The sequence below is a fragment of the Bidens hawaiensis genome, unplaced genomic scaffold, assembly GCF_021521415.1.
Source record: "Bidens hawaiensis isolate Kalapana, Puna unplaced genomic scaffold, B.hawaiensis_p1.1 tig00053808_1, whole genome shotgun sequence".
NCBI classification, from domain to species: domain Eukaryota; kingdom Viridiplantae; phylum Streptophyta; class Magnoliopsida; order Asterales; family Asteraceae; genus Bidens; species Bidens hawaiensis.
The window spans coordinates 9,358-24,616 of NW_027506269.1; the positions used below are offsets into that span (position 1 = coordinate 9,358).

General features: G+C 31.2%; 1 protein-coding gene and 1 pseudogene across 2 annotated transcripts; one reads left to right on the plus strand and one right to left on the minus strand.

The window, feature by feature from the left end:
- Nucleotides 1-241: 241 nt before the first annotated feature.
- On the minus strand, nt 242-3,396 carry LOC143617307 (large ribosomal subunit protein eL19y-like; annotated as a pseudogene). The gene is made up of 5 exons (XR_013150807.1): nt 3,228-3,396; nt 1,810-1,932; nt 1,379-1,693; nt 543-604; nt 242-451 (listed from the first exon to the last, which is right to left on the minus strand). The product of XR_013150807.1 is annotated as a large ribosomal subunit protein eL19y-like (transcript).
- Nucleotides 3,397-13,893: 10,497 nt separating this feature from the next.
- On the plus strand, nt 13,894-14,532 carry LOC143617312 (uncharacterized). Its single transcript, XM_077089910.1, has one exon. The coding sequence runs from the start codon at nt 13,894-13,896 to the stop codon at nt 14,530-14,532; it is 639 nt and encodes a 212-aa protein (XP_076946025.1).
- The last annotated feature ends 727 nt before the right edge of the window (nt 14,533-15,259 follow it).

Sequence of the window (15,259 nt, forward strand, 5' to 3'; positions counted from 1 at the left end):
CGAGCTCGCATCAATTGCACCCCTATTACTTTGTAAGACATCTAATGCTAACGTTAAAAACGCCATTCATATAACCAAGCACATTGTGAAATTGTATCGATCAATTATTAGTGATGTGGATTTGAACTTGTAAGTAATCTAATATTCACAGCTCTATATTTGGAAACTAAACTCTGTACTCCAACTCTCCAAGTCATTTAATAGTTAGGATTGCTGAATACTCTTGTAAAAGTCAAATAAATATAAAAATACAACATAACAAACATATAATAAGAAGACAAAATTCATTGTATGATTGTATCAAGAGTTTTAATCTCTTGGAGAAAAAACATTCTCAAACAAAACAAAATAAAATTAAAACAAACAAACGACTAAAATTGACCACAAAGCAACTAAGAACATCCAACCATAAAGCTGTAGAATACCTCACTTCTTGGATTTCTTGGTTGTCCTGAAAATAAATTCATTTTCATCAAAACAAACATCACAAATAACAAATATAAATAAATAACATAACAGAATCGCATCGATCCAATACTCACTGTGTAGGTGCGGCAGCCGCAGGAGCAGCCGCAGGGGCAGCTGGGGTTCTATCTTGCGGACCCTGAAAAAAAATACGAATGTTAAAAAGGCAACAAATGCTTACGGTTAGATGAGTGACATATAAAAAGGGCCAAGGCCGTACTCAAGCCTAAAAACAAGTATATTTAATAAAAAAGCTTGAGCTCAAGCTTCACTTCACAAGCTCATATAGTATTTTAGTTATCATATTATATATTCATTTGTATAATTATTATTAATATGCATACAAAATTGTGATCAATATAACTAAATGATATATATAAGATATATAGAAAGTTACAATTTTAAAGTATATAAAAAAATTACAAAATTGAATTTTTTTTAAATACATAAACATAAACAATGCGAGCTCAAACTTGATAAACAACTCGCGAGCCGAGCTCAAACTTTAGAAATAGAACTCAAACCAAGTCGAGCTTGATGAAACAAAAGTAAAACAAGCTCAAGCCTAGTCAGCTCGGCTCGGTTACACAGCAAGCAGACTGGGTCAGAACATTATAAATCTAGCTAAAAATTTAATGCTTGTATATAGCTTGTTAGATGGTATTTTTTATCGTTTCAAAACAAGATCATTTTCAGTCTTAAACAAATTTGGCATAAGCAAAAAATAGATGCAAACTTAAGACGCTCTAAACAATTATTTAACTATATAAATGACCTCTACATACATTATCCACTTATTTTAACTTATAAATTTTTGATCGGCATGAAATAAAAATATAACCTAAATCTATAAACTAATACTATCTATAACAAGTATTAGTTCAGTCTATAGACTGAAAAACTATACATATACCTGGGTCAATCGTTCTTCTCTTCGGGCCAACTTCCTTTCTCTGCTGGCCTTGTTCTTGGCACGTTTGGCTTCAAACTGGTCAGATATAGTCTTTTCACGGGCCTTTTCAGCCTTTGTTTTATGGATGCTTTCCATCAGCACACGCTTGTTCTTAAAACACATTACCCTTAACTTTCATGTACATATCATGGTACATATGCTTGTCAATTTTCTTTGCCTCACGGTACTTTCGAAGTAAACGCCTCAACACTCGCATCCTTCTCATCCATAGAATCTTGGTTGGCAACCTTGCCTCCCTGGTACCCTTACGCTTACCTGAAGATCACCAAATGATAAAACTTTAGAAATGCAATACGTAAACAACTCGTGCTTTAATCTTGAAATACTTTATAAATACAAAATCTAAAAATAAATAAAAGTTCGAAAATTACCATATCCAGAATGACGACCCTTTCTCTTGGCCTCCTTCATTCGGCGAGCACGAGATCGAGAGTGAATCTTGGTTGGTTTCCTGATGATGAAACCATCCTTAACCAACTTCCTGATGTTTTGACCTGCAGTCAAGGAGCAACAATATAACTAAAAAGTGAGTGTTTCATGATATATATAAAAGCACATGAACATAATCAGCAGAACAAATTTAAAAATAACAAATAAAGAACAATCCATCATCCAATAACAAATAAAAAGAACCGCAACTTAGTCAATAAAAATAGTGCTGAGCCATTTACTGCTATAACAGACATTGCATCACCTATGATTGGTTCTTAGTAACAGATGAACATAAAAATGCATCTACAAGTATTTAAAAACAAAATAAAAACTAAAACTGTACGAATATGCATGTAAAATTAAAACAAGTTAATTATCAAGCTAACATCATCCAACGCCTGATGTAGCATGGCCATGGTGATATGAATTGATGCAGCTAATGATAACTTGTCACAAAAAGTATATCCAGAGTATATAATAAGTTCATTTCATAACACATAACTATCTGGAAATCCAAATACATAACCATATGGCCAATAACAATTTCAACTCATAAACAATAACCAAACAAATCGTCAAAACAATACCGATAACGATTACAGCCCGCAAAAACTTTAACCAAACACATGAGCAAATAGAGTGTGACAGTCTTAATTTGTAAGCAATAACCGATTCAATCATCACAATAATAACACAGGTAGTAAAAACATATCACAAGAATTACTCGGACAAATATACATATCACAAATAAATAACATTTCTGGAAACTAACCAATGAAATCACCACAACAACTACACTTATAACAAGTACAGCTCACAACAATTTTTTACCAAATACACAAACAGAACTCATGCATTAAGTTTAATTCCTATAAGTTTCATTTATAAACAAAAACTCATTACAGCTCGTTTGACATAACACATCAACAAATCGTAACGTAATAAGCTCAATAATAACCGATTACATCGGCATAACAACAGCAATAATAATTAGAGCTCACAACTAGTTTAACCTAACACGTAAACATATTGTGACGTAAACAATAACCGATTCTATCAATTATAATAACAAAGACGTCCGTTATATACTTATATACAGATAATAATTACAGCTCGTTTGAAACAAATCGGTAACGTTATAAGCTCAATAATAACCGATTACGTCATCATAACAACAATAGCGATAACAATTAGTTCTAGTTTAACCTAACACGTAAACGAATCGTGAGCAAGCTCAATTCCTAATCAATAACTGATTCTATCAATTATCAGCAAAATAATAAAAACGTTCGGTATATACTTATATATACATAACTAACGAAAATGAAATTGAACGAGCTTAAACTGTTAAACTTACGAGAATTAGCCATGGAGATCTCATTGCCTTCGTTCGGATCGAGCCAGACCTTGCCTCTACCGCACTTGAGGACGCTAGCGGCGAGCCGCTTCTGTAGCTTCAGAGAAACCATGAGTTTGTTGGTTAGTTGGTACGGCGGCTAGGGTTTTGAGTGGTAGATGATAATATGGTTTATATCATTATGAATCAATAACCGTTTTCCGTTAGTTAGATGGGCTCGGTTTGCTTCTATATTGATAACGGCCACTGGACTTTCGTTCGTGTCAGGACGGTGGTAGAGGTGCACAAACCGGGTATTTTTAAAAAACAGACCTGGTTTCGGGTGTGGACGTGTGGTCATTGAAAGTCAAGAGTATGGTCGGATAAGAACCAATTTCTGATATAGTCGGGTATTTGACCGGTTTTTAAGTATGATCGGTTCCAGTTTCGAGGGGGGACCCAAACGGGTCGGGTCTAGTTCTAGGTAGGAACCACCAGATTGGATCCGGAACTTGTTTTTTTTTCCCACCTCTAGGTGGTGATGCACAAAAGATCTGGTTTGGGAAACCGAAACTGGTTATAAACGTGTATAGTAGAAATCAGTTACAAACCGAGAATAACCATAGATTAGTGACTGTTAAGGAGTCGTGTAATGGGGATACAGCTGCTTAACGAGCTTAAGGGTGTTCATCGATTCGGTATATATATATTATACAGTTTAATAACATTATCTGAAACTGTCGGTGTGGCTATCAAGTTTCACTATAAATTATTTGGACCTTACCCACACAGGTTCTAAACATGTCGTCAATGATACATTAGCTATTAAGTATTTGCAAATTAGTCATCAACTATTAATTGCATCCGCTTCCAACCTTTAAAAACCAGATTGATCAATTTAACTATAAATTATTTGCAAAATTTGATTTTGCCAGTAGTTGCCACAGCACACCCAATCAAAAAAGTGAGGACAATTATTAATAGTATTTAAGCACACATAGCCAAATAATATGAAGTTATGTATTTAAATTAATATAACGTATGATGCCTAAGTGTTTGGCCCATGCAACGACTAATTGATTGATTATTTCTTATTTAAATATCATACACAATGATTATGTTGAGTGCGTGTGTGATTCCAATATAAGCAACATTAATCGTAATTATGTGTATATTAAGCACAAACTGAGGCTTAAAGATTTTCATTAATAGATAATAATCTTGTTAATTGTATGGAGCTCAAGTTATATTTAATAGTATGAACATGTCATGTACGTATATTTGCATCAAGGGCGCATCTTGGAGACACTTAAAATCATGTAACCGAAACATGACACGTGTAACTGATGAATCTAAAATGGTTAAACAAGTTGGTAGGTTTCACTTACGGCATTGGCATTGTAGTTCTTATCTTCATACTTATAATTTAATACAAATTTAAAGATTAAAAAAAAACTCACACCCTATGAAGTGAGCATGAAATTGATATATTCGCATATTAACTATAACTTGTCTCCCTTACAAATTAAATATTTATTATTATTAGTTCAACCTAGTTTTAAGAAGGTGGGCCAACATAATCTTAACACGTCCAATTTAGTAAACTAGTTAGACATGCCAGATGTTTATATAATGAATTACCTTGAAAAACCTTATTTTCGTACCAGATTTGAATTGTGTTTTATATCGGATAACTGATTTCACCCCAACAAAATACTTAAACTATGACAAATTGACAAGTCATAGAACTAATAGCGATTACTTTGGTGTCGGTCTAGTTATAGTTCAAAGATGTGAATGGAAACACACTTGAATCTTTTTATATAACCTAAACAATGAAATATTCGATGTATAGGTGAGGTGAGCATGCATGTGTTGATTTATACATTTGATTTTGACATTATCAAAATAAGGTTGATAGTGGATTATTTAATATACATACACTAGTAACCAAAGCTAGAATAGCCTTTGCCTAGCTATTTCCACTTTGATGGGTTGATTAAGACGTAAAATCGGTTTTGAGGGTTTAATTTGCAAAGTGTAATATTTAGTCATTAAAAGAACAGTCTTTCCCTTATAGTTTATTTACAACCGTTCTTTTCGAGTCACAAATTCTAAATGCATTTTACATGTACACAAAATGGATGTGAACTAAGGTTGTTCAAAAAGTTTCTGACTTTGCGGCTCACTAGAAGCTCATTTGAATATAGCTTAAACAAACCCGGTTAAAAAAGCTCGAATCTAAACGAGCGGGCTCGGCTCGTTTGGTTAAACCCTAAATTTTAATATATAATAATAATAATAATAATAATGGAGAATACCAAAATAGGGGGAAAAATAAAATAATACATATATTATGCCATTAAAGGATTAAACCATTATAAAAAAGAAACAAAAATAAAAAATAATGCTATAAATTCTATTGTTTATAAATTTTATATAAATTGATGTTAAAAAATATATTTATGTTGTTTATATATCAATATTCGTAAAAGTAATAAATAACTAAAAAGTTTAAAAATATTGACGAGCTCGGCTCAAGCTTTAACGAGCCGAGCCGAGCTCGATTTTCCAGCTCGATAAAGTTAATGACCCAAGATCGAGCCAGCTCATTGAAGCATGAGCCCGAGCCCAAACTAGCCCTAGCTCGTCTCAATTATATGTGGCCATAATATAGTATTAGAGCATTAACAACAGGTCATTTATGGAAAATGTTCCAGCGTGTCACACGTGTGACCCCCTACCACATCGAATGCCATGTAACCCCCCCCCCCCCCCCCCAAACACCTCAACCCACTCACCTCATGCGTGAGGAAAAAGTGGTTATACCTTCAGCCTAATTTGGAGAAGCTATTGGAAATGTTAGTGTGACTTGGTTTATCCTACTTCATTTATATAACACATTTACCCTACTAGATATTGTAGCTTATAGATGCATAGATGCATCGTACATGACTAATCCAAGTGGTCATAGGAAAGCTATATGTAGGGTTTATGGTTACCTTAAAATAAACATTAAACAACTAGCTAGCTCACATTGCATTTGGGTTGATTTCCAACTGTATTTGAAGAATACTTTAATATGTTCGATAATTGATGACACCCCCTTAGCATTACAAAACCAGTGAGTAATATTGTTGTTCAAGACCGATGAAATCAATTAACTAAGCAAGTTGACACTATAAACAAAAGAACCTAGATTATTTTATCAAAAAAAAAAGTAATAATTTATTATTAACGCGCATGAAAAATACAAACATGCATATCTATAATTTGGCCTATTAAAGTATGTGTGAAAATCTTTAAGATACCAAAAATCTTTATTTCGAATACAACTCTATTTTCAATCAAATTTATTCAGAATGTTAAGCAAAAAAATAAAATAAAATAAAATTGAAACATCGTTAAAGTTAGTATGTGAGATGCGATGGAAGATTTTATACATGTATATCTACAATCTAACCTGTAAAAGCATCTGAATATATGATATCAAAAATTACTTTATTTTGAAATACAATTTTGTTTTATGACTTTGTTTTCAATATAAGTTACTAGCTTTAGAAACCCGTGTATTACACGGGATAAATTAATGAATAAATTATAATGAATAATTTAATATAAATAAAAAAATATAATTAAGTCTCTTTATATTATGTAAAAAAATGTATTACAAATATAGTCGTTTTATATCATCAAGAATGAGTTGTTCTACTATCGGTATACAATAATGAAGTAATGCCACTGGAAGCAACATTTAAAATAATGAGGTCTTTCGATGCGAAAGATGTAGCAAAAGTCTTTCACAAAAATGTTATACGTTTCATACCCGGCCATAGACAAAAAAGAAACCAGATTTTCCTTTTTAAACAGCTTTAATGTTGTCCTTATAAACACATTGTTGTTCAACTATCACAATAGTTTTATAATGAATATAAAAAATGAAAGATTTGTCTATGATTTTTAAGACTAAATGTTTGTTTAAAATTAAAAAAAGTTTATTATAGCTTTTTCAATATGAATATTTCTATGTTAATGTACTTTTTAAAAATAAACTCTTTTATATATGCATTTTAATCTTAAAAAAAATATATTCACAATTATTATATTAATATTTTTTTATATTAAGTATGTTTATTATATAATTTATTGCATTAATAATTTAATCAGTGGAGATTAATACTATATTTAGAATCAAGATTTTTTTTTCTATCAATAGAAAGTGATTTTGGAAGGAATTTGATATTGAGAATCAACCTCAGAATGACATGTTTCATAATTATTTTCTTTTATTAGTATAGGTAGATAGTAAAAATTTAATGGCTGTGCCATTTTGCATTTTAAACAAAATTAATGAAGAAAATTTATTAGATAAAAGTCAAATTAAATTGATAAACTAAATATTATTAAAAGAGTAAGTAAAATATTTAATATAATAATGTCTTGTCATACATTACGCACAAGACAACCCATATCCATGAAATCGCATCACACGATCTTGAAATTATCAATTTATATCCAGTTAATCATTAATTCATCAAAACAAACAGACCTGGATAGTCAATTAATCAATTTTTAACTTGTTCTTAATGAAAATCTTTTTTGAGTTTAATTATGCATTTGAGTGTAATTATGAAAAACAAATATGGATTTGAGCGTAACTGAATTATTACCTTGAACATGAAAGATTGTGATTAAGTTATTATTCTCAGTTTGCAAATTGTTATTGTTATATATAATAAGATTGTGTTTGGTTGACTACAAAATGTCTAAAACCCTTATTAGAAAAAAATAATAAAGAGGCAGCAACCATAATAATGGTGTTAAAAGAGACAAAAGGGAAGCCAAATGCTAATAAAAATACTGAAACAAATGATAACAAGGTTTCATGGATGGTGGGTTCTACTTACATAGATTCAATGATTCATGGATCTTTTTTTTTCATTCAACGGCAATGATTCATGGAATTTAATTGGTGGTTCACCGTTTAAATCTTATCATATTAAAAGATTGTTAATCATTGCAACCAACAATCATAATAATCACTTAAACTATAGTTTAGGCTTGTAACCTCTTTAGATGGTATCATGGTATAAACTATATATGGATGATAATTGATAGTAGTCTAGACTCAAATTAACAAATATTGATGAATGATTAGTAGTTTTTTTAAGAAAAGCGCGTGTAGAGGCAGATACATAAATCATCAGTATACGCACTATAAGCTTAAAACAAAACTAGTAGAAAAAGAACATAAAAAAACATTGTGAAGTTAAACATTTTTAATGACGTACGAAAAATAAACTTATATAAGCCTATAAGACGACACTTAATTGTAACGTGTGTTTCCAGTTTATTTGGTATTAGAGAACTTTCAAGTTCCAACACGTAAGCTTATAAAAATTAGTGGTGAAGTTGAAGTTGAGTTTATGTGGATGAAAGAGGAAAAAGAGAGGAGTTATTCATTCGTTCATTTCGGTAATTCTATTACCACATATGAACTTCTCTCTCCCTGTTGTCTCCATGATGAGAAAAAACAAGATATGTGAGTGACGCAGGAGAGACGATAAAGAAAGAAAAAGCGGATTAAGCGAGAGAATGTGAGGTGGCAGTGTTTTACACCATACGTGAGTAACTGTGAGTTTAATGCATTGGAGATGGTCTTAGGTCCGTTCTTTTTGTTAGATGTGAGGGAGTATGCAAATAGATAGATGTGACCGATCATTTGACATGAATTAAAGGTTTGTTGCTTGAAAAATTATTGAAGTGAAACCAGAATTATTGGCCTAGAGGCTAGACAAAATCATTTGAATACAACAAGCAACAATTAAAAGAATGAAAAAGCAATAAAAAAAAAGTTGATGTTATTTACATCAAAATTAAAGTGTATGAACACTTATCTTCTTCTTGTTTTCAACTCACATTCATAAGTCATAACCTCTCTATACTCTCTTTTAATTTAGTGTATCAAGAGTTTGTTTTCTTTCATAATTTTAGCCACTAGATAATGCTTTTTGGTGCTTATAAATGTTTTGAAAATCAAATCAATACACATCAATATATAGTTTTCTATTTAATTTTATGTACTTATGCTGGATCTATTAGCTTGTAACCGAATATGCATTTGTTAGACTGAAAAAACAAATCAGGTATATATTAAGTTTTAGGAATTAAAAGGTCAAGAATCGTTGCCAAAAAGAAAAAAGTGAATTTAGTTATAACCCACCCACTATGGTTTCTGTATTTATTATTTAATGACACTTATTTGTTTGCTTTTAAAAGTGCAATTTAATTTGAAATGCTTTGTATATTTATGTTAAACAACTTAACTTTAATCATACCTCAATTTTTTTTTTCAAAACTTAAAACGAGTAACACATTTTAATACATTTAACTGTCTTTTCTTTTTTTATTCTATTAGATTGATATATGGCTTATGCTAGATGGACGCTAGGCGTGCCTTGATGCCATATATCGATGGGAGCGAACACCGCAACACCCTACAAGCTAGGAAGCCGGTAGGGTCGGGTATGTAAACCTGAACACGATACAAACTTGAAAATAATATCAGACAAATGAACCTTTAAACAAGTTTAATTAACCATTTTTTTTGCACATTAATGTTTTATAATTACAAGATAAATTGAAAACCATGTGGTAGGAGTTGCAACATAAAAGGACAGCAAATAGGGTCAACGGCTAACTAGTTGACAAAATTTCAGATTAGGTTTAAGAAACATTGCAACATAGCCGGTTATCAATCAACTATCTAATTAATCATTCATTAAAACCTTAATAAGGTGTGAGTGTGTGACGTTTTGATTTGTAAATAATATTATTTCTTAATCCATTTTTGCCATTATTATTTTGATGGGATAATCAAAAGGGTTTTCTGTAACTATTTTCTACAAAGAGGTGTTATAGGTTCGATCATCACACATGCAAAAGTCTATAAATTGTTAAGGGGATTTAAACTTGGTTAAGAAAACAATGCCAAACCAGGAGTAAGCAGGTGAGCCATTGCTCTTACGTTATTCAAGAAAACAAACTAAACTACTTAGAACATGCAACTAAGAACAACCGAACGTTTTCTAACACGTTGTCTCCTAGTAAACAATCATTAGTTTTACAAAAAATGACGTAGTGGTAAATGTCCCATAACCTCCTTCAATCATTACACAATTATTACTAATTTATGTTTTTTAATATAAATTAAAAATAAAAAACAATTGATTGGACAACCCCCCCCCCCCCCCCCACACACACACACCAACACCTTCATTGTGTAAACAATGAACCCATCCAAAACTAAGGAGCGTAGCAAAGTTCACCACTTCACCTAGTTTTTGAGCTAGTTTTCCTCCCAAAATGTGACCATTACGTAACTAAGCACAACCAGACGTTTTCTGACACGTAACATCCTAGTCTGCAATGACTAGTTTTGCAAAAAATAGTGTAGTGATAAAATACACTTTTTAGTCATTACACAATTCATTTGAATTCTTCAATAATAAAAAAGAAATCAATTTATATGCAACCAATTGTCATGAAATGAAGTCATGCATCCTATCCGTATGGAGTGACAGAGGGTGCTACCATGTGATTTTAAAGTCATGCACCCTACCCATATGGGTGCTCCGTCATCTCTTAAAATATTCACATTTCGTTTTCTTATTCATAATAGTATAATTAGATAGAAAATCATTTTTAATTAAACTTCTATTTTTCATTATTTAAAATCTCTTACATCACATTTCTAGTATATCTATTTTTAACTCAACTAAATAATTTTTTTTTCTCTTTCATCAACGGCGCTATGTTCTTTAATGTCTTGAACCATTCGTCACATCAACATTACCTTAACTTTTGTTTCACCCTTTAACCCCTCCTGATTCGACTATACTATACTTCATTTTCCACCATTACATTTATTCATATTATTTAAGTACAAAAAAAGTTAAAAAAAATTAAAAAGATTGAGCGGTTGTGTGTGTGAGTTGGGTCATTAGGACCCGTCACTAGTAGTTTGGGGTTAAGGGACGTGATGTTCGTTTGAGACCATTGATGTCACCTCAATACCACTAGTAGTGCTCAATAATGTCAACCCAGTAGCCTCAACACCACTACTAGATTCAAACACAGTTATTTTAATAAATCAAAATTTTACAATGTAAACAAACATCTTGTTCCTTTTGTTGTCTAACTTTTTACTTTTCATCTTAAAGTTCACACATTCGTCACCCTTAAGGATTGAGAAAGCAGTGAAATATAGTTATTTAATTGTTGGTGATAAAGCCCTAAAGTCATTAGCTTTAGAGTGTATATCCACTAGACTATACTTACAAAGTTACAAGGAAATATATTGTTATTAAAATTAAGATGGGATCAAAAAGTAGAAAAGAAAAAAAGAAAAATGTAATTAACAAATAACATGTTGATTCTGTTTAAAAAGGAACAAAAGCAATCATAATATATTATGGTGAAGGGGCTATCTGGTTATTTTATTAAATAACATTTAAATATAATTTTTATAAAAACTATCACTGTCGTAGGGTCTAAACAAGACGGGTACACGAAGAGTTAACCGAATTAAGAAGGTTGAAGGTTGGTCGTGTTTATAATACGTAGTCGTTTAAGAAAGAAGTTTTCCCATCAAATATATGTGGTAAATAATGATGGTAAATAATGATTTAGAGCATTTACAATATAATCATCATTATAAGTTAACTAAAACATCTTCACTATTCAGTAATAAATTTGAAGATTTTTTAAAACCTCTTACAAAAATTTTTACAGCTTTTAATATACTTGTAACATTTACACCTACATCTTGTAGGATTTAAACCCTTAATCTTTTATGTCTAGAGAAGAGACCCCTTAGTTACATCCCATTCCCCGTATATATCATTAATCAATTAAATAATACTTATTCATTCAGTTTAAAATCAAATATGTATTAATAGAGAATAAATATAAAAATGAATAACTAGTCACTAAACTTATTAATACAGTACAGGGAGACAAAAATTTATGATGTGTTTTAGGCTTTTAGCCGATTATAAAAAATGAGTATGTTGAATGGACTATGAATGATCTCAGAGCATTCACATCCTATTCCATATATTTTTCCTATAATTTAACTAAAAAACATCATTCCATAAATTTATCTATCATTTTTCAAAATTCTTTCACATTTTATTCCCTATTCACATTTATAAATTAATTCTTTATTATTTTTTTCTCTTTTGTCTTATTATATTGTAAATGTTGATGGTGATTGGGAGATATGTAATATATTATATGGTATGGATAAAAAATGAGTCCCTATATTTAGGGATTTACTTTAATTGCCATATAACTTATCCATATAATAGAGAATGGATTGGAGAGGTGATTTTGATGGTTTTTTTAAAATTTACCCTAAATTATATGGGTTTGACAACTTTAGAGAATGGGTTGAGAATGTTCTTAATGCCCAAATAAGAGAGTTTACTTAAGTTTTCCATATAATTTGGAGACCGGGACATCAATGTATGTGTGAAAATCAACATGATCTTAATTTTTCATTATAATTTAGGTATGAGGAAAGGGATAGAGACTCCGCCATTGTATGCGAGTGCTCCTACTTGAATTTAAGGAGATAAATAGTGAATCCTCAAACACCGAGGCTCATTTTGCTTTACCTAAATTTATAGGGATGAGATTGGTACCGTACCGGTATTAAAAATGTTGGTATAAAAAATCGTAAATTTTTTATACCGGTATCGAAATGTTCGGTTTGATACGGTATTTTATGCAAAATTTGGAAAAACCGGTACCGAAAACTCAAAACCACCGATACCGAAGTTTTTCATCTCTAGTGTATGGACAGGGGAACGGATGAAGTGTTGTTTTTAAATGAATTTATTAAAGTATATATAAAGATGAGGATATGGAATAAGTTTGGAATACTCTTACAATGAATTCCCGACGCTTTGGGAGCTTTTTGGGTGAGAAACATCCCGGCACACAAATGTCTTTGACAAACAAATAGTCTTTTAACTATATCTAAAGTTATAGGTTATGTCTCTTAAATTAAGGTAATTACAATAAAGGTCGTTATTTGAAAGGTTGTCACTATTTTAGTTCTTTCTACTAACTATTGCAATCTTTTCCCATTAGTTTATCAAAAATTCCACTTTACCTTTACGATTAAAGGACAAAATGTATAGTTTCTACAATTCTCTTACTTTTCTAATGATTTTGAAAATTGTATTAAACTTATTTATTTTTATATTTATTTTTACTTACTTTTTAATTTATTTATTTTCGTTTGCTTAATAAAGTATTTACTTTCTCTTTTGTTATATTAACACTTCAAACAGATTAATTATCATTTTGTGGGTGCAAATAAGCCTAGTCGAGTCAAACCTAACATCAGCTAAACTCGTTCTCGGCTCATTAAAAATAACCCAATACCAACGCCATAATATTTATTTTCGTTATATTTGAAGATGTGGTAATCAAAGAAGAACAAAACGTAATTCACCATCTTTCTCATGTTTAGAGGCTCTATGGGTTAACTACGTACCGAAGCAAAACACTTGAGGAAAATCTAAGACCAACAACATTTAACCTATTTGTGTTGTATTAAATTTGGTCTAGAAGCCATCTCCTATATTAACTATTTTTGTGTAAATTTGATAATTTGATGGTGGAGTTAGGACATGTAAGTTTAACGGATTCTCAAGATAGATGGATTTGGAGTTTTGGGGATATGACAGACTTCACGGTTAAGGGTGTAAGGAAGGTTATTGATGAATTTATTCTTCCTTCGTGGGCTCGAAAGACAATATGGTTCAAATTTCTTCCTAGAAAAGTTAATATTTGTGCTTGGAGGGTGTTACTTAAGAGACTTCCTATGAGAGTCAATCTGGTGAGTAAGGGTATAGACATTCCGAGTTCTTTATGTCCTATCTGTAATGATCATGAGGAGTCTATTGACCATGTTTTCGGTATGTGCTCGGTGGCTAATCGGATTTGGGGTCTTGTTGCTTCTTGGCTTGGCCTACCGTTGTCTTCCTCTTTGGCTCCGATTGAGCTGATGTCTTGGTGGGACACTTTAAGAGTCCAAACTCATAAGAAAGATATGATCGGGATGATTATATTTGTCAATTGGTGGATTATTTGGAGATTCAGAAATGACTTGGTATTTGAGAAGAATCGGCATAACAAAGAAACGATATTTGATGAAATTTTAAATTTCTCGTTCTTATGGTATAGTAGCAAAAATCGTAAATGTAATATTTCTAGTATCGAGTGGCTTAAGAACCCTCTATTGTATTTGTAATGTTTTATGTTTTTTTGTTCTAGCTACTTGCTAGGACTGTTTTTATTTATTTTTATAAAATACCGCCTTTTCAAAAAAAAACTATTTCTGTGTAAACTTTGTAAACAACCCAAGTTGGTTTTGGTTATTTAATTATGGATCATTTAGGGGGTGTTTGGAAATGTTGATTTAAGCAGCTTATGACTTATTAACTTTTGAAAAAAAATAAAAGGTGTTTGGTATTATGTGTTATTATGATGAGATAAGTTAATAAGCTACAAATGTTATTAACTTATAAAAAAAGTTATAAGGAGCTAAAATAAGGTTTCCCAAACACCCCTTTATGTGGCCTAGAATTTAAAGTCTTAATCCACTATTAATGAAGTGGTTAACCAACCTATAACCGAACTGAAAAACAAGAAAAAAAAAGAAAAACATATTAACCGGAAAACAACGAGTGAAATGGCTCAAATAATCAAACATTTCTGGTTGAGGCCCCAAACCGAACCAAAATAACCCGCTTCTTGCACACCCCTATTAGTTATATACTCACATAATATTCTGAAAGTTGATTTCACATCAATTAGTCACTTGCCCTTCAAGTTTGAGGCTTAACAACATTACCTAGAATTGGATGAAGTTACAATTAAGATAATAAAAAAGAACATAAGACATCAAAACCCATACATTCATTTCTGAAGAAACACTAATCAGACCCCGGACAGATTACGGATAACCTGGGGGTTAG

What these genes read in the sequence shown, in the direction of transcription:
- LOC143617312 (XM_077089910.1), top strand. Translation starts at nt 13,894, where the DNA reads ATGGTGGAGTTAGGACATGTAAGTTTAACGGATTCTCAAGATAGATGG.